The sequence below is a fragment of the Polypterus senegalus genome, chromosome 1 (assembly GCF_016835505.1).
Source record: "Polypterus senegalus isolate Bchr_013 chromosome 1, ASM1683550v1, whole genome shotgun sequence".
NCBI classification, from domain to species: domain Eukaryota; kingdom Metazoa; phylum Chordata; class Cladistia; order Polypteriformes; family Polypteridae; genus Polypterus; species Polypterus senegalus.
The window spans coordinates 229368184-229388381 of NC_053154.1; the positions used below are offsets into that span (position 1 = coordinate 229368184).

General features: G+C 40.4%; 1 protein-coding gene across 8 annotated transcripts in view; it reads right to left on the bottom strand.

Annotated features, from left to right (window-relative positions):
* Positions 1–20198, bottom strand: part of c1h10orf90 (chromosome 1 C10orf90 homolog) — a 286251-nt gene that overhangs the window by 113555 nt on the left and 152498 nt on the right. For 5 of the 8 annotated variants that reach the window (XM_039770097.1, XM_039770090.1, XM_039770049.1 and 2 more), the window contains 2 exons: positions 13525–13619; positions 1106–2228 (listed from right to left, as the gene is read on the bottom strand). In XM_039770097.1, the coding sequence (XP_039626031.1) occupies positions 1106–2228; positions 13525–13619 (1218 nt within the window). Of the gene's footprint in view, positions 1–1105; positions 2229–13524; positions 13620–16986; positions 17044–20198 lie in introns of those variants that run through there. The other 3 variants (XM_039770059.1, XM_039770084.1, XM_039770105.1) reach the window with 2 other exon arrangements.

Genomic DNA, 20198 nt, shown 5'->3' on the forward strand with positions numbered 1-20198 from the left:
ACCAATGGAGTTACCTGGAAATGTCAATAAATGAGACAGAATGACAGACACAAACTGATGGGGACAGTGAAACTTTGTGAAATGAGAACTCATTGGGTGCAGAAGGAGTGGCTCACCAGAAGTGAAACTAGTAAAGGCACCAGTACAACAGGGAGAATGTTGGCCACTTATGAAGAAGTCTGGGGAGATTAGTCCAGGATTCTATAGGGTGGTCCGGATCTAATTATGCAATTTTTATTACGCTATAACTTATTAGATATATTACATAGAAAATCACCACGAAAAATCCCGGACCATCGAGAAGTGTGCGAACAGATGACATGAAGAATTGTCTTTGCACCGAACTGGAATCGTCCCTGGATAAATCAAAGTCATCCAGACGATCTGGATCTGCATAATTAGATCTGGACCACCCTGTAAAGGCCACATGACCCAACAGATTTCAGGGCCACTTGATTTTTTCAGAGATGCAATGAAGTGCTGGTAAGACCTACTGGAGAACAGGTGCAACCAGAACTAGCCACGGTGACTGAACTAAAGTAGTGCCACCATATCAGTTCTTTTAAGGGAGTCAGCATCTGCTGTTGACAATTGTGGCTGTGCAGGGCTCAGGGGTGCTGTGACAGTGAGGACTAGTAGATGCTGCTATGGTCTGGTGTCCTAGTAGCAGAATCAGGCTGCCCAGCATCTTGGCTGGAAGTAACCCTTCTATCGTCAGTTTATTCAATACACAATCAATCTTCTGCCCCTAGAAGTCAGCCTTAAATCTGGTGCCATCCAAGCTGCAGCAGTTTTTGAGAACCTAGCCTCATTCAAAACTGATTCCTGCATTGCCTCCAGTGCTGCTGGGATAGGCAATGGATGCCCAAAATCCTTGATTGTATTAAGCCTGTTTGAAGGTGTTATGTTATTTCTGCAATGATAAATGAAAGGGATAAAAGTGGAACTGTAACTGCTTGGTTACATTAAATTACAGAATTGTTCTTCATCTTCTTTGTTAACACCAATTTAAGACTTACAGTGTACAGTGAAAAATGCAAAAATGCAAACTACATTTATGTACAAAGTAAATTAAAAAAAATAACGGCAAAGCTGAAAGTCATACCTTGTACTTCATTTAAAGGGCCATTAACCATGCAGTGGTTTCTCACGTGCTGGCCAATCATGTGAAGACAGTTGTCTGTCTCATCGGATATCAACATGTTGCTTTTTTTTAGTAACTCACAAGTAACGGAAGTAGCATTCTCCTGAGGAGTATTCCTGAAGAAATGACTTAGTCGGTAATGTGAAGATGAAAGAGCTGTAGCCTCCTTCTTGAATTTCACATTACTGCTCTCTTTTTTGTCATTCTGTCTGCCTGTCTCTTTCTTAGACGTCACCTCTTTCAGCAGGGCATTTGTGGCATTTAGAGTCTGCTTTGTAGAAGTGCCATTCACATAGAGGGAGAAGGTTGAGCGGTGCTTTTGCTGTGCATAGGAGGGTTTGGCCCCTAGGATGGGAATGAAAAGAGGTTTGTCTAAATAAAAATTAGCCTGTGACAAATGAGGAGAAACTCGAAAATAAACACAGGAATGCACCAAGCCCTTGGGTGACTTAGCAGAAAATTCTTTCTTGCCATCTGTGTTCAACAGCAAAATCTCATTTTCCTTATTGTGTCCTCGAGTTTGACTGCTTTTGTGTTCAATCCTTTCAGTTCCACTACATCCTTCACTTGCAGAGTAGTTGTTCCTGGAAGCTGTCATGTTTACTTTCCTGACATTTCTGCTTTTACAACTACGTCTATAGCACATGTCATCTAAGCAGTTCTCCGAAGTGTGAAAAGATCTAGAATTAAAAGGCGTATCTCCACTGAATTGCTTCAGGCTGGCATTGCCTGAGAATGTGGGTGGCACATTAACTGGAGGAATTAGTCGGCGTGCTGTAATCGTTATTGACGAGAAGCCTTTCCTAGCTCTAGAGGTGCTGGTTTTGTAGTCCACAGGAGCAGAACATATCCCAAGCACATTTTCATTTGAACTTGTCAGGATTCCTGTTGTCTTGAGTTGTTCATTTGGGAGCTGGGGACTCAGACTGGGTGGTAGAAACTCCTTTTTGTTAGGATTATAGGAGTAAATGAAAGCTGATTTGAGTGACAAAGCCTCCTTCTTTTCCAGTGATTTCTCAAGTCGCCTCCCTCCACTGGCTGGCAATCTGCTGTCTAAAGAATCAACATTCTCGCTGCTGGAGGCCTGTGGAGAGGACAAAGCAAAAAAAAAAAAAGAAAATGAATGGGATACTGATCTTTTTTTTTTTTTCTTTAGTTTTTAAAATATTTTCCGTTTTCATGAGCTGCAGTTTAAGGCAGTGCTCTGATGTACTTTTCATTTAAGTGTCTGTATGGTGGATTTCAAAAAAAACTTTGAAAGAAGTCAGTATGCCTTTAATTCTACCCTTCCTCACATGTTACCATGGTGATTGCTCTAGGCCGAGAAATACTTTCAAATAAATTGCCAAGTTTTTCAACTGCATTTACACTGAAATATGCCTCCAATAAATTCTAATGACATTTTAAAAGTAAGTGCCAAGGTTGTAGGACTAGAATTCTGTTAAAATTATCTATTATATCATTTCCAATTAGGTGTTAAAATGCTCAGGATTTGTAAATCATAAAACAACTGCCTCTGCTGCTACTGAAGAAAGACCCAACTAAGCAATACTTTATTACTGTGTACAGTTCCTGTCCTCTGTTAGCCTCGTTTTATCAAAATAAATTGACAATGATCAAGGTCATTGGTTTTCTTGACTCATATCTTTAATTCTGATTATTCACTTACTGTTTCTCTGAAAAGACAAATGTCCAATCTGTTTCATTTCTTCCTGCCTGGCTTTCACCCTGCATCAATGCTGCTATCAATCATACTTTTTATTTATATATCTCTCTTTTCTCTCCCAAAGTATGAGGCTATATATGTTTTGCATATGTATGCAATGTGAAGTTGTGAAAAGCTGGTGTTTGCTTGCCAAGGTGGCACAGGGCAGGGTAAAATGTGAGTGTCATACTCGCAGAGAGATAGAAACTAGATATGCCAGTGTTGGGAGGCAGGGGCTACTAGAATGGTATAGACCCTGCCAGGTGTGTTGCTCTAGAACTAAAATAGGCAGGAGCAATCCTAGCCAGAAAAAGTGAACAAGTGCTTCCATGAGCACTAAGAAGCAGGGAGTCCTGCAAGGACCTGGGTGGCTGATACTTGGTGACAGTTTCCCTAGCTGTGGAGCTGAGACTAGGATTACCCATTTATAGATAGGGACGGCATCAGCAGGTGTATTAACTTTAAACTGGTGATTCCTTTCAGAGATTTGGATCTTTATGGATCTCTTTTGGATCTGAATAGTCATTTGGAAAAGTGGTGATCCAAACGGATTAAGGATTTGTTAAACGATCATGAAAAGGACGTTTTTAGTGTAGTGTCCTAAGGGCCAGGCAAGGTCAAGCACAAAGTCTTCATACAAAAATTAGTCGACTCCTAGTCTTTTTAATTCAGTGAGGCCAGTACAAAGTTCAAACATTAGGCCATATATATTGTGATTCTACATGTTTCTTTAATTTGTTTTTGAAAGGATCAATTTAATAGTTTTTCTTTTGCCTTCTGTATTTTTTTTTCATTTAGTTTCAATTTCTAATTTTATTTTGCAGGTTTAAAATATTTTGGACTGTGCCAAATTATTTTATCGTTTTATTTTTTTATTTACCACAATGCTATTTGGTCACCACTATTTTGTAATTCTTCTGTTTGAGCTTGGTCACTAACATGTGATTACAATCACTGTGGTTGATGATGTCAGAATTCATTGTGGTATAAATATGAAGGCAATCAGCAGGTGTAGTATTCCTTGGTGGATAAGAATTGTTAGTTTTCGCTTTGATCCTAACCAGTTATTTGATCTCAACTTATGACTTTGTTTTGCTCTGTGAAACTCTGAAAGGTTTGGTATTATAGCAATCTTTTTTAATGCTCAAAATAATTATCTATGTGCTTCAGTGTGCCATGGCACAATGACATCAAATCTGGAATTCCTATCCGCCTAAACAGCAAAAAAAATCACAAAACGGAAAATCACAGAATATCACAAAAAATGATAGATAACAAATATACACAGTAATAAATGTGCCAAAAATTAAATGAAGTCATTCAGGATGATACAAAAAAGTGTTTTTAATAAGGGTTCATAAGTGGAAGGAAGAGACTAGAGTCAGGATAGAGTGACAGGGAGAAGCAGAGGTAAATATGAGAGTAGGTACTGTGGGCCGGTGACGTGTAGTGAGGTTCATGGCTGGTGAGGCACTGACTCCTTCAGAGTCAGATTTACAAATATATGAACCCCAAAGATTAGCTTATTCAACCCAGCCACAGGAGATACACAAACCAGTGTGTTTCTTCGTGCCAGTCCCAAGCCCGAATAAATGGGGTGGGTTACGTCAGGAAGGGCATCCGGTGTAAAGTTTTTCCAAATCAATATGCAGACAACAATTCAAATTTCCATACTAGATAGGTCGAGCCCCAGGTTAACAACGACCACCACCAGTACTATTAGCCAATAGGGTGCTGGCGGAAACTGGGCTACTGTTGGCCGAAGAAGGAGAAGAAGAGGGGGGAGATGTGTCCGGAGGCAGGAGGAGAAGAGGAAAGTAAAGACAATGGAACCGAGGGTAGTAACTTTGAATGTTGGCAGTATGACTGGTAAGGGGAGAGAGTTAGCAGATATGATGGAGAGAAGGAAGGTTGATACTGTATATTGTGCGTGCAAGAGACTAAATGGAAGAGGAGTAAGGCCAGGTGGATTGAAGGCGGATTCAATTTGTTCTGTCATTGTGTGGATGGGAGGAGAAATTGGGTAGGGGTTATTCTGAAGGAACAGTATGTGAAAAGTGTTTTGGAGGTGAAAGAGAGTCAGGCAGAGTAATGATTATGAAGCTGGAAATTGGAGGTGTAATGATGAATGTTGTTAGTGCATATGCACTCAAGTTGGGTGCAATGGGTGAGAATGAAGATTTTTGGAGAGAGTTGGATGAAGTGGTGAACAGTGTACCCAAGGGACAGAAAGTGGTGAAAGGAGTGGATTTTAATGGGCAAGCTGGTGAAGGGAACAGTGGAGACGAGGATGTGATGGGTAGTATGGTGTCAAGGATAGAAATGAAGAAGGTCAGAGGATAGTGGATTTTGCCAAAAGGATGGACATGGCTGTGGTGAATACTATTTTAAAAATAGGGAGGAACATAGGGTTACGTATAAGAGTGGAGGAAGTTGCACACAGGTAGATTACATGCTATGCAGAAGAGTTGATCTGAAGGAGATTGAAGACTGCAAAGTGGTGGGAGGGGAAAGTGTAGTTAAGCAGCATAGGATGGTGGTCTGTAAGATGACATTGGAGATCAAGAAGAGGAAGAGAGTGAGGGCAGAGCCAAGGATCAAATGGTGGTAGTTGAAAAAGGAAGACTGCAAGGTTGAGTTTTGGGAGGAGGTGAGACAGGAACTGGGTGGCAGTGAAGAGTTACCAGACAGCTGGGAAACTACAGCAGATGTAGTAAGGGTGACAGCAGGAAGGGTGCTTGAGGTGACATCTGGAAAGAGGGAGGAGGAAAAGGAAACCTGGTGGTGGAATGAGGCAATATAGGAGAGTATACAGAGGAAGAGGACGGCAAAGAAAAAGTGGGATAGTCAGAGAGATGCAGAAAGTAGACAAGAGCACAAGGAGATAAGGCAAAAGGTGAAGATAGAGGTGGCGAAGGCTAAAGAAAAGTCGTATGATGAGTTGTATGCGAGGTTGGACTATAAGGAGGAAGAAAAGGACCTGTACTAATTGGCTAGACAGAGGGACAGAGCTGGGAAAGATGTGCAACAGGTTAGGGTAATAAAGGATAAAGATGGAAACGTACTCACAAGCGAGGAGAGTGTGTTGAGCAGATGGAAATAATACTTTGAGAGGCTGATGAATGAAGAGAATGAGAGAGAGAAGAGGTTGGATGATGTGGAGATAGTGAATCAGGATGTGCAATGGATTAACAAGGAGGAAGTAAGGACAGGTATGAAGAGGATGAAAAATGGAAAGGCCATTGGTCCAGATGACATACCTATGGAAGCATGGAGGTGTTTACTAGAGATGGCAGTGGAGTTTTTAACCAGATTGTTTAATGGAATTTTGGAAAGTGAGAGGATGCCTAAGGAGTGGAAAAGAAGTGTACTGGTGCCGTTATTTAAGAATAAGGGGGATGTGCAGGACTTCAGTAACCACAGGGGAATAAAATTGATGAGCCACAGCAAGAAGTTATGGGAAAGAGTAGTGGAAGCTAGGTTAATAAGTGAGGTGATGATTAGTGAGCAGCAATATGATTTCATGCCAAGAAAGAGCACCACAAATGCAATGTTTGCTCTGAGGATGTTGATGGAGAAGTTTAGAGAAGGTCAGAAGGAGTTGCATTGCGTCTTTGTGGACCTGGAGAAAGCATATGACAGAGTGCCTCGAGAGAAGCTGTGGTATTGTATGAGGAAGTCGGGAGTGGCAGAGAAGTATGTAATAGTTGTGCAGGATATGTACGAGGGAAGTGTGACAGTGGTGAGGTCTGCGGTAGGAGTGACAGATGCATTCAACGTGAAGGTGGGATTACATCAGGGATCGGCTCTGAGCCCTTTCTTATTTGCAATGGTGATGGACAGGTTGACAGATGAGATTAGACAGGAGTCCCAATGGACTATGATGTTTGCTGATGACATTGTGATCTGTAGCGATAGTAGGAAGCAGGTTGAGGAGACCCTGGAGAGGTGGAGATATGCTCAAAAGAGGAGAGGAATGAAGGCCAGTTGGAACAAGACAGAATACATTTGTGTAAATGAGAGGGAGGTCAGTGGAATGGTGAGGATGCAGGGAGCACAGTTGGTGAAGGTGGAGGAGTTTAAATACTTGGGATCAACAGTACAGAGTAATGGGGATTGTGGAAGAGAGGTGAAGTAGAGCATGCTGGCAGGGTGGAATGGGTGGAGAAGAGTGTCAGGAGTGATTTGTGACAGTCGGGGATCAGCAAGAGTAAAAGGGAAGGTCTACAGGATGGTAGTGAGACCAGCTATGTTATATGGGTTGGAGACGGTGGCACTGACCAGAAAGCAAGAGACAGAGCTGGAGGTAGCAGAGTTTAAGATGCTAAGATTTGCACTGGGTGTGATTAGGATGGGTAGAATTAGAAATAAGTACATTAGAGGGTCAGCTCAAGTTGAGGCAAAATTACATTGGTTTGGACATGTGCAGAGGAGAGATGCTGAGTATATTGGGAGAAGGATGCTAAGGATAGAGCTGCCAGGGAAGAGGAAAAGAGGAAAGCTTAAACGGAGGTTTATGGATGTGGTGAGAGAGGACATGCAGGTGATGGGTGTAACAGAACAAGATGCAGAGAACAGAAAGATATGGAAGAAGATGATCCGGTCTGGCAACCCCTAACAGGAGCAGCCGAAAGAAGAAGAAAAAAGAGTAGCTTATTTACTATTCAATTGGCTGAATGCACATTGACTACTGGTTATGTTTCATATGTCATCAGCATTCTTTACACTCACATAGGTAAGGTACATATTTGGCTAAGAAAGAACGTTACATTTATAGCCGTGAAAGAGAGGGTGGAGAGAGCGCATTTGCTCCTCCATGTGTTCTAAATTTGTGAAATTGCAATTCCACAATTCACACTTATTCAGCAAAATATTAAAGTATAGAATGGTGTACAAAAAAAAATTATTTCAATTCTAACCTTAATTGAAATATTTAGTTGTTTTTAAAAGCTTTTGATTCTGATGCTTTTCAGTCAATTTTAATGCAGACTGTTCAACAAAAGGACAAGAAAAACAAAAGAATATATTATTTAAGGTCAAAATTTAGTTCTCCCTTAGTTTGCAGCAAACCTTTTAGCTCCCGCATTGGTCTTCCATTATTTATCACTTCCTGTTTTGACTAAAAGTCCAGTTCTGAGAAATGTTTAAGCTTAGATATATAATTTTCCCTTTTAGTAGTCAGTCGGAACAAAAAATAAAAATAAACGGACCACTACAGTGCACTTGACTTTCTGATATTGCTATCTTATTGGCGCGTCTGTGTAGAAGAACAGCAGTAACAAGCACCTGTTGGGCTCACATCTGCCCCCTTCAGTGCGACACGGTACTGTCCACCTCACCTTGTGCCTTTTCACTGCAGTTTCATGTCCGATCAGCAAGACTAAATATGTCACACAAATTCATTAAAGATATTAGCCAGTCTGTGGAAAGTCAGGGTGTATAATAAACATGTCTGCAAACATTATATTGGCTTCATGTAGAGAGACAGCAAACAGGCACTTGCCAATTACATACATCAACCTAGTGTGTGAGGGACAGTGCAGTCCTAGGCTCGGCTCAGCTTGTTACTACCGCACCCCCCCTGTATTTGAACAGGAAATGCGCAAATTCACTGATTTTGACTATAAAAATGATCAAAATTATTAGAATAATACAGAAAATAAATTTATAGCACAGACCAGTGGACAAATTTATTTTATGTTGTCATTATTAGTTTTTTTGCCTTTCATGATGTCTGCCTCCCCTGACTGCACGTCCATGCTGTGGGCAAGCTGCTCCAATAGACAAAGAGAGGCAGGAGTTCAAACCCATTAACTAAGTTCATCCTTGCTTCATATTTTCCTTTATGATTGCAGTTTACTTGGCCTAATTCCATATGTGACATTTCTGCAAGTCTGTCATCATGCAAGGGATCCGGATTCTAAAATGGCTTTGTTTATTCTAAACCAAATAACACACTAGGGAGCATCACAAAACAGACAATGCAAAAATCTCAAAGGACAAAGCGCAAAAAAATCTCCCAGCCAGGTTGCTAAAAGGGTTTTCAGGAGCAAGGGAACCAGTATGATGACACAGAGCTGAGTTAAGTGCCACTAGCCACCTCAGTAAATAAGAGAGAACCACACTCACTGTATGAGAATATCTCTGTAGGTATGGAAGGTTTAAAAAGCCACCAAACCTCATAAGCAACACACAGCAACAGATGGTCTCCAAGTGAGAGCCCCATGCCGATTTAAAGGTGATTCCAAACAGGAACAGTCTCCTCTCCGGGAACTTTAGAGCAAAACAGAGTCAAATAATGGGATGAGTAGGACTGTGCTACCATTTTAAATATTTAGTTAAAAAAACACCATAGGTATTTGGCTGGGAAGCAGTCTTGGAGACCTGAGGCTTCATGCATAACGCCATCCGTAGAATTCGCACTATAACATGACGTAAGTACAAAATCCGAAATGTGCTTATACACAGAAAAATCCAGATGCATAAATCAGTGCATTTGCCAACTTCCAAATTCTTCCACTACATAAATCCTGGTCAGCGTGAAAAGTAATGCTTGTGCACGCGCCTGCTGCCCCACCCCAACTCCTCCCAGAATTATGCCTCTTTAAATATGCAAATCAATATAAATAGCCCTTAAGCTCAGCGTTCTGTGAAAAGACAATGGGAAAAGCACAGGGGAAAATAGAATATCAGTGGATACCAAGTGGAGGCAAAGAAAACTGGTACTGTTTGTTGTAAACAGTGGTATAAACAACAAAAGGAAGTCGATCAAGTGACATAGCGTGTTGGAGAAATTCGAAAGCTCAAGTTCACAAAGTCGCACAGTGCCCGAAATAAAAAAGAAGTTGTCACATATCAAAGTTGCCGTGAAAAGGCGAGTCGTATCCCACTGTCTGAGTTTCATATGAAAGCTCATTAAGGTACAGAGAAAAAAAATAAGTACACAGTGGTAAAAAAAACACAAATATGAAATCGAAATTTCCACTTTAATCACGTAATTTATTTTGTCATTAAAGTAGAACATCATAAACTTCATCTTAAAATTGTTTGACCATTCTGTGGACCATTATATTGTTACAGGTTAATTACAATGAGATGCATTAAACTAATGAACAATATACAGTTAATTTCAGTGTATTTTTAAAGCCGCATCAGTAATATCGATCTGAAAAAGAAAGATAAACCACACAGGAACAGTAGCACTGCTTTGACGCTGGGTGTCGTAAGTCTGCACATCTGAGTGCAGAACTTGCGCACGACAGGGTATGAGCTACGTGCGTGGCTTTACGCCAAGTTTAGGTTTTATACATCGTGATTTGAAAGTGGAAACATTCTTACGCAACATTTCTGTGTGCATGCGCCGTTTATACATGAGGCCCCTGATGTTTCAGACGGGACGTGCAGGTGCATATACACCTAGAGCTTCTAGACAGAGAATGCAGTCTGGAGTTGAAAGATGATGTCTCTGATTCTAGAACTGATTCCATATCTTTACCTGGAAATGGTCATCAGAGGGATTAAACAATGATTGGGCCAGTGACCCAGTGTGAAGCACTAGGGTGAAGGTTCTGAAGGTTCACTAGTAGGACAGTCATGAGGAGACAGTTTTTTTAATGCATATTTTGTTCTCTTTCCTTTCTGTCTCAGTGTTCTGTTTCCTTCATGTTTTCACATTGGTTTATGTTACTAGAATTTGGAGATTTATCATAGATTTATAAATTTATTTCTCACCTGTTTTCTTTAATACGTTTTCCTTTTTTATTTGTATCTAGTATGAATACATTATAAATTATTTAATCAGTCTTCTCAGCTTTAATGTTTTAGTGGATAGGTATTTTTTAGGCTTGGGGTTTAGTGTTTTATCCCTTTCTCTTGGATGGCCCAGTAGCTAGGTGATGCCCTACAATCTTGGACACATTTCAGAATGCCCTATGGAAGCACCCAGCTCCATTAGTTACCTCAAACGAAACCTTAAACTGCATTTTGGAAGGCTGTCACAAGACAGAGAGTTAACTTTGTCTCTATGATAGTCTTAGATTTAGTGTAACTGTAGACGGCAGTGCATAACAGTCACAAATAAAAAAAATGACTAAGTGTGCAATAAAGCCTTCTGCTAAGCTTTACAGGTACATAATGTACCAGTTCAAAAGAAATGAAAGGGTAAATGAACACTACATACACAGTAGAGTGTATTTAAAAAAAGAAAATAAAATCCTTAGTAATGCTGTGAATAGATGGAAAGTTTGCATCCTGAGGCATTGGATTTCTTGTAAGATGCACCAGGAAATGAAAACACCCAAGAGCAAAACAAAAGCAGGGTGTAAAATGGGCCAAAGTTAAAATCAGAAGATCAAAAAAACAGAATACAAACTTAATCAAAAAACATAATAAAATGACTCTGTACTAGTTAATGTAAACCATTGATAAGCAACAGAAGACAACCTACCAGCAAAAAGAGGGGAGCGACCAAGAGTGTGAACAGATGCACTTTATGGTGCCGTAATAATTTAGACATTTTATATACAAACTAACTGTACTACCCATCAAAGATGGGTTGAAATCGAAGTAATTAATGCAGACCGCAGCATTGTTTACAACACACCATCTAAAGCGTATGTCTCTATTATATGCCATTTGGTATGGAATTTGTAAAAGCAGTGTTAATGTTTGTGAAGAGCCATCTGTTGCTTTAACAAATTCAAAGCATTTTATTTCTACAAATGTTTGCTATTGCGTCATGTGTTGGAATACAAGAGACATAGCAACTGGACAAACACACAGGCTTTTATCCTTATATTAAGGTGGATTTTTAGTTATTGTATGTTTTTTTTTTACTGTGTAGATTGTATTTTGGAGCTTTTCCAGTTGTTTAGATTTGTTGTCTTTAAGAAGGATGTTATTTTGTATTCCTGTCTTGTTCGTTGTTTATGCAACGAACAGGATGTGTCACATGGTGTCAGCTATATATGAGGAAGGAATGACATAAAGGGACTTTGTCAGGGCACAAAGTCCAGGGCTCATACCCAACTCCAAACTGTCCACATGACCCCCTAGTAGTTCATAACTAAAAAGGGCTCAGCAGTGAGTGATAGACAACAACCAGGATCCATTAACCAAAGCACAAAGTTCATGTTTATTAAAACAAAGTCCAAATAATAAAGTGTAGTGCAGATATAATAAATAAAGAATTCAATAAATAATGCATAATAAAAACCAGTGCTCTTGTAAAGATTGAAAATGAATAAATACTTTAAAATCCCATAGGGAAACGCTCAAAGACTTCAGGTTAGGCTCCTTCGGAATTCTATCGCGGCTCTCTCTCTGTTTCTTCCCAGGTAACTTAAGTGAGTCCTCCCAGCTGGTGGCAGATCTGAGCACTGTGATTGCCAACAATGGATTCCTGTTCTAACTGCCCTCTTCAGCATCGGCCGAGATACACCTTGCCAGCCCTCCACCTTCCAATATGCTCCAACACACTGCTTGGATCCCTGGGAGGGTCAATCCAAGTCCCTACACCAATGCCATTGTTCTGCAGGGACACCCCTTGGAGCACCATAAATTGTGCAACCCTCACTTCCTCCTCTCCTACTCTGCACTTAACTTTTGCCTTAGTGTCTCTATTCAGGACCAATTTCCAACCATTCGGTTCTCCCTTGTACCACTTGGATTCTCCTTTTTAAACTGTTGACAGGTGCAGATGCACAATCACACACCCTGGAGTACTAACAAGGCAATCGGCCAGATCAGAACGTGAATGTATAAACTGCCTCATCAACACTACTGCACTATGACACATCTGCATGCTGTCCCTTGAGTTTGGCTGCAATTGATTTTTTCTAAAGATTTGTACCACCACAGTCCTCACCTTACTACTTCTTATTACTTTATTCCTTGGCTGGAGAAACAAACTTTTAATTTTGTTAGGCTAGCATCAGGTTTCGTTTTCATTTTTTTGATCTTCTTTCTTCCTTCCCCTCGGGTTTGGGTTGCCTGTGCGTTTGTTTATTTTTGGTTACATCCCTGACTTTCTCTCACTATGTTTCTTATCTTACAGTTATCATCTCCTGGTTATTATCCCCTTCCTCACAATAATCCTCAGGCTTTGTATCCATCACAGCAGGCACGACTTTACATTGTACAAGTATGTTATGCGATGAGGAGAACAAGATCTGAAAATTAAAGAAAACACAGAGACAAACTGGCAGAGGTGGATTTCTTTCATATGGTTGTTGGCCCTGGAAAGGGCCTAAACAGAGAACTACATGAAACTTCCTTGGAAGTTGTTTATTTAAACAAACATGCAATCATTGAAAATTTTATGAACCAATAATTTATATGTGCTATAACTTACACACATTTGTCTATTATTTCCAAGAACAACATATCATTAGTCCTGAATGCTGTAAACAGGATGTGTGGCAACAGTTAATTTTCTCGACTGCCGTGCCAGTTCAAATTCCACCCCAGACACAGTGGATTGTAATCTACTCAATAATTTCTAAGCAAATCAGGCCGCAGGTAAATGTCTTATCTGTGAAAAATTATGCAAAACACTCACCTCAAGCGATGCGGGGGAGTATACTGTTTTTTAGAATTTAAGAGGCACAAGATCTTTTATCAGTTTTGCTTTTACTGTAAAGCAAGTGCTGCATGAGGCAATAAAATTAGAATGTACCTTGTATTTAAGTACGTTTCTGTCAGGAAATCCATCTGTGCTTCTGCCACTGGAAAATGTGATGGAACTGCAGTATTTACCTGCAAACACATCTGCTGAAATAAAAGAGGAAAAAGCCTGTTACATTCTGTGCAAAATTATAGTGGAGCTAAACATTAAGCACTATAAATCATATTCCTGAAAATAAGGAAATTGCCGATGCCTTAAATGAACTATCAGTCATTTTTTATTTATTAGTTTCAGACAGTTGGTAAACCTTGATTATGAAAGAAATCGACCTACACCAAAGTGTCAAGTTACTACCCATATTCTAAAGCCGTTGTACAGTGAAACGGGTATTTTGCCTACACAATATTTCACAATTCTAATAATTCTGTGATGCAAGACATTGTTAATTTACTTACATGCCTAGCTATACACTGTGACTGTGGATCTGAAAGCAGGAGATACATTGAGCAAAGTTATCCTATTTCAACTATCCTTTAAAGCAATATGCTCAACATGACTAAGCTAGAATATTTTATGATTTACATTTTTTAGCGGTTATGAGTAATACAATGCAATACAATGTAATGGTGACAAATACTCAGATGCATTGCCCTCCATTTCAAGATTCTGTGCTTGATTAAAATCCTGATTATGGTCTCTCTAAATAGACTGAGCATAATCCATGCTTAATTCAACCATTCTGCTTCCCCCTACTCCCCCAAAGGCCTGTATGTTATAATGAGTAGGAACTCATAAAAATGGTCCCATGTGTACCTGTTCATGAAGGTGTGTGCATGGAATCATCTAGCATGCCATGCTGGTTTACTATCCATCCATCCATCCATTTTCTAACCCGCTGAATCCGAATAGGGTCACGGGGGTCTGCTGGAGCCAATCCCAGCCAACACAGGGCACAAGGCAGGAACCAATCCCGGGCAGGGTGCCAACCCACCGCAGGCTGGTTTACTAGAATGACACAAATACTGCAGGACAGGTTCTATATTTCAGGAAATAGATACATATTAACTTTCTCTCTCTCTCTCTCTCTCTCTGTCCATTTAGCAGCCATTTTCCAGTTTTACGTAGTTTGGCTGCTTCTCCCCCTGTAAATCTTGGGGGTACTGGAGCAGAAAAATGTATAGCCCTTCCTAACGCCAAACTTCTTTAGTCATGTTTTACAATACATAAGATAATATGTCACCTTTTCTAGCCTGAAAGATGTAGGGGTGAAAAATAAATAGATAATAATATATTATAATTATTACATTTAGTACTTTGTGATACAAAGGGAGGAAATTAAAGTTAACGCAGTTAAATCTGCCTCCCCAAAGTAAGGTTTACGATGGTTATAACCAATATTATATGAAAACACTTTCATATGCACTTTCATGAATTGACTAACAACTTCTTTGTATATATAAAAAAGTAATTTAGTAATATGCAGGAAGAAAATATGAGTCAACCTGAAGCAAATAGCCCACAAAAATTAAATTATGTCAATGACACGATATCCTGTCCCAAGTTATCCAAGACCTGCGGTTGGCTGGCACCCTGCCCGGGGTTTGTTTCCTGCCTTGCGCCCTGTGTTTGCTGGGATTGGCTCCAGCAGACCCCCGTGACCCTGTAGTTAGGATATAGCGGGTTGGATAATGGATTAATGGATGTAATCTAAGACACCAGGCTGGCTCAATTGTGCAGCAGACAGCACAATCCCATTTCAATTCATCTCAGTCCAGATCATGCATGAACCTGAACAAGCTGCATCCACCAATGTATTTAGTTTCACATTCCAGCACATCTATTAACTATAATGGGACGTCTGGCTGGTTTGATCGTCTATGAACAAAAAAAGGAAAACAAAAACAAAACATTCACCATACTCTTGTCTACTGCATGCTATGTCTACTTTCAATTTGCTCAAATAGCTGTGACTATTGTTCTTGAATCTGAGACTTTCTGCACAGATTTTTGCGTCCATCTGAGTAGTTATTGTGAAAAAGATAACCGCTATTGTGGATGTTTCTTCACCACCTCACTCTGAGACAGGGAGTGTAGGAAACCTCCAAACCAAACTACTTGCTGTCGATCTGCTGAAACATTCTAAGACTTTGTCCGTTATACACTTGAATGGCATTCAAGTAAAATTAGGTTGAAGGGAACTGCTTACTAGAGCTTTCTGATCACATCTCATGTATCTCAAAGGGGTCAAAGGAGTCAAAATTGCAGTGTTGCCAATGAAGAGTCAGGACACCTGTGCATTCTTTTCACTGTAAGACACACTGGACACAGCTGTCCTTCAAAGAGCTGCTGCTTCTGTAATACTCTATTGCTCCTTAGGCCATATAATAGGATCAACTTTCTTAATTAAATTATTATTTAGTGGCATCTCTCACCTCCCTTTCTCATTTGGATCCTATTAACAAACAGCAGGATTGGTCTCTTTTGATGAACCAATCTATATAACAAATGTTGATTTTTTAACACATGCATTGTATAATCTGAGTTACTGTATATTGATGTTATGGCCTTCTTGGAATATGAGTCATGTGTGACTTGAAAGTTGAAATGATTTTTGTCCATGCCACACTCATTGCTGATTGGAATCATCAGTTTTGACTTGGGGGTAGCCTTCTCCTGAAGGTTAGAGATTCAAGATTACAGGGACTCTAGAAGAAGTCCTTGGTAGAAAACTTCAGTGGTTCCTGGAAGTAATTTCCTGCTGGAACTTAAAGTGCTCAATTGACAGGTGGAAGAGAGATTAGGTGTAAAGAAAGATAAATATCTAGCACAGGAGTTGGCAGAGTTTTCTAGTGGCAGGCTGACTTGTTAATAATAACAGTCAGCCATATGAAATATTGGTGTATACGTGGACCCAAGCAGTCTAGCAAATGTTACTGACAAACATTAACTTTAAAGAAAATGGCTGTCCCACATGTTCACCTGGGGATCTCCTTCCTGGCTTTGGCAAGGTATGAGAAGGGGCACTTACAGTATGTTAACTGTGTTGTCACCTGAAACATCGCAAATCTGCCAAAAGAGAATGCCTAACTCCACAGCCAAACCTCTGAAAAGACCCCACCCCATTCTGCACCAATGAGATAAAACACGGACAACCAGAGAGCCTGCTGTCAGATACTGACCAGCAAGAGAGGAGAACAGAGATCCAAATCCCGAGCAAATTCTAGCTACAGTAAATCCTATTAAAAGCTGCATTCTGTTTTTGTTGTAATTGAATGGAGTGACCCAGCTAGCACACCAACTTTTAGCAATCTATTTCCTGGCTACGTTACACAGTTTCATTTTTGAACTTTTTTTTTCATAAAAGCTATTAGGGGTAATGCTCAAACACCAATAACACAAACTGTTAATATCAAATGAGATGCTGGACATTGCAACAATTAATAAATTGCAAAGGTTTGTGTCTGTTAGTATGCTTCTGTACTTGCTTTTATTAATTTTCATTTATGAAAAGACCTGCTGGCAACTGTATGTTCTCCCAAATGGTGATAGCCATGTCCACAGAAGGCTTGCAAAGCCTTTGAAACAAATCCTGAGAAATATCTGTAGAAATCAAGTAAAGAAAGTAAGCTTATTTTTAAGTTCATTATTGCACTGGAGTTCAAATGCTTGCAGTTGCAAGACTTCTGGAACATTGTCCATATTAGCAGCAAAAGGAAATAAAAAAAAACTGGAAAATCTCTATTAAAGTCCTGAAAATAGAACTGAAATTCACAAGAAAGGTTGGCAGTGTACCACTGCTGGTAAGCACATTTTAGTCCTTGCCTATTCAAACACATGGTTTGAAGTACAGGAATAATCCATTTTGGTCAAACCACAACCACAACACATTTCCTGTTACTCCACCAAATCTCTATTTTTGACATTACATTAATGAACAGAATTCTTTATATTGATTTGTGCGCTGACCTGGAGTCACAACCAAAGTTTCACCTTCACGGGTGCTACTGCCAACCAAATCCATTGCTGACAAATTCAGTCACAGCCAAGTCTACAAACTCAATTCTTTTAAAAATGCACATGTAAGACAAAGGCAAGCAAGCATTTAAAAGCATACACACTCAACCATCTATTTGACAGCACTGCAGAGTGTCCATACTTGCATGGTAAAAGCTCCTATTTTTTAATAATATTTTGAATGACACAGCATGGCAACTTATTACACATGCACCAACCAACTGTAGTATCATTTTGGTGAGAACAACCCACATGGGCTGGAATATTAGCCCACAAGATTTACCAGCAGCCCAATAATGCTGTATAGCAGGGAGTCAACTCAGATACTCAAGGCCCACAGTGGCCACAGGCTTTTGTTCCTGTCATTGTCTTAATTAGTAAACAAATAATGCTGCTAATGGAACAACCTTCTTTGTCTTAATGTTTTTTTAAGATTTACCTCCCTTAATTCTTTTTTCCTTAGCTCTTTGAGGACTGAATCTTTTTTTGGCCACAAGAGCTAAAGGAGGATCTGATAAGAGAGCATAGCGAATGCACAAAGCAAAATACTCCATAGACTACGTTTTACGTATTATTAGGGAATTTCAAAACTCGATTTGATGTTTTTTGGGAGAAATATGTGGATAGGACTGGCGAACTTTGTTGGGCTGAATGGCCTGTTCTTCTCTATAATGTTATAATTAGGTGGAGTGGTGGCTCTGAGGCTAGGGATCTGCACTGGCAATCAGAAGGTTGCCGGTTTGAATCTCCTAAATGCCAATAAGGACTCTGCTCTGTTGGACCCTTAACCTGCAATCACTGTGCTCTCTGAGTAGTAAGAAAAGCACTACATAAATGCAAAGAATTATTATTTAATGCTGAATCGGACTCAAGACGTACTGCACTCCGATTCTGATGCAAGTGATCTGGAGATCAAAAATGAAAGTGATGTATCAGATTCAGCTGATCGTTGTGCTGAATGCTTTCGTGTAGCTGCATAAAGATACTACTGTACGTCATTCCAGTAATCCCTCCTCGATCGCAGGGGTTGCATTCCAGAACCCCCCGTGATAGGTAAAAATCTGTAAAGTACAAACCATATATTTGTATGGTTATTTTTGTATATTTTAAGCCCTTAGAAACTCTCCCCCACTGTTTATAAATATTATCCGCACAGTTATACAGTAAACCCTCATTTATCGCAATTAATCCACTCCAGACAGATAAATGAATTTCCAGGATTCTTTATTTATAAATCTAATATTTTCACAGTTAGAGCATAGAAAACCTGTTTACGACCTTCTAAATACGTTTTTTAACATTATTAGAGCCCTCTAGACATGAAATAACACCCTTTAGTCAAAAGTTTAAACTGTGGTCTATGACAAGACAGAGATGACAGTTCTTTCTCACAATTAAAAGAATGCAAACATATCTTCCTCTTCAAGGTGCGCGTCAGCAGCGGAGAATGTCAGAGAGAGAGAGTAAAGTAAACAATCAAAATCAATAGGGCTGTTGTGCTTTTAAATATGCAAGCACCGCGATAAAGCGGCTGCAATGAAGGGATCAATGTGAAGGTAGCCTTTCAGGATTTTTTAGAGGAGCATCCGTATCTTCTAAGCAAACAGCCACTGTGCAAACAGCCCCTCTGCTCACACCCCCTCCGTCAGGAGCAGAGAATATTAGAGAGAGTGAGAGAGACAGAGAAAAGCAAACAATGAAAAATCAATACGGGCTGTTAGAGCTTTTAAGTGTGCGAATCACCGCGTGAGAAGCATATCGTATATCATTGAGGAGTTTTATTTAATACGTAATATGTGCTCTAATTGGGTAGCTTCTCAGCCATCCGCTAATAGCGTCCCTTGTTTGAAATCAACTGGGCAAACAAACTGAGGAAACATGTACCATGAATTAAATTAAAAGACCCATTGTCCGCGGAAATCCGCGAACCAGCGAAAAATCTGTAATATATATTGTCAGGGATGCCAGGGGCCATGACCCGGCCGGGACGCCATGAGGGACCGGATGTGGGTCTGTGCCCACCCTGGATCACGTGGGGGTCACCTTCCTGGTTGCTTTGGGGGCCACGGGTACATGGCATGGAAGCTCTACCCTGTAGGGGCCCGTGGTCACCGCCAGGAGGCACCCCAATGCCTTGGGGACCTGTTACCCCAGCACTTCCGCCACACCAGGAAGTGCTGGGGAAGAATAGGGCGGCGCCGGAGAGCTGCGGGAGGACAGCGGGCACTTCCACCACGCTGGGGCGTGGCTAGAGGAGGAATGTCGGGAACACCTGGGGCTCATCCGGGGACTCTATAAAAGGGGCCATCTCCCATCATTCGAGGCTGGAGTCGGGAGGCGGAAGGACAAAGCTCGGGAGGCGGCCTGAAGAGAAAGGCATTGTGGCCAGGACTGTGATTGGGGTAATTGTGCATGTGACTGGGGTCTGAGTGACCAATGGACTGGGGTCTTTGTGACCAATTATTGTATATAGTGTAAATAAACGTGTGGTGGTGTTTTAACAACATGTCCGCCTGTCTGTGTCCGGGCCGGGTTCACAATATTTAGATATGCTTACATTTAAAATCCGCGATGGAGTGAAGCCACGAAAGTCGAAGCGCGATATAGCGAGGGATCACTGTAAACGCCGACACCAGCCTTGAAAGAGTTAAGCAGTATTTAAACTATAATGGAATACTAAACAAGCTAAGCTGAATCCATATGCACCTATA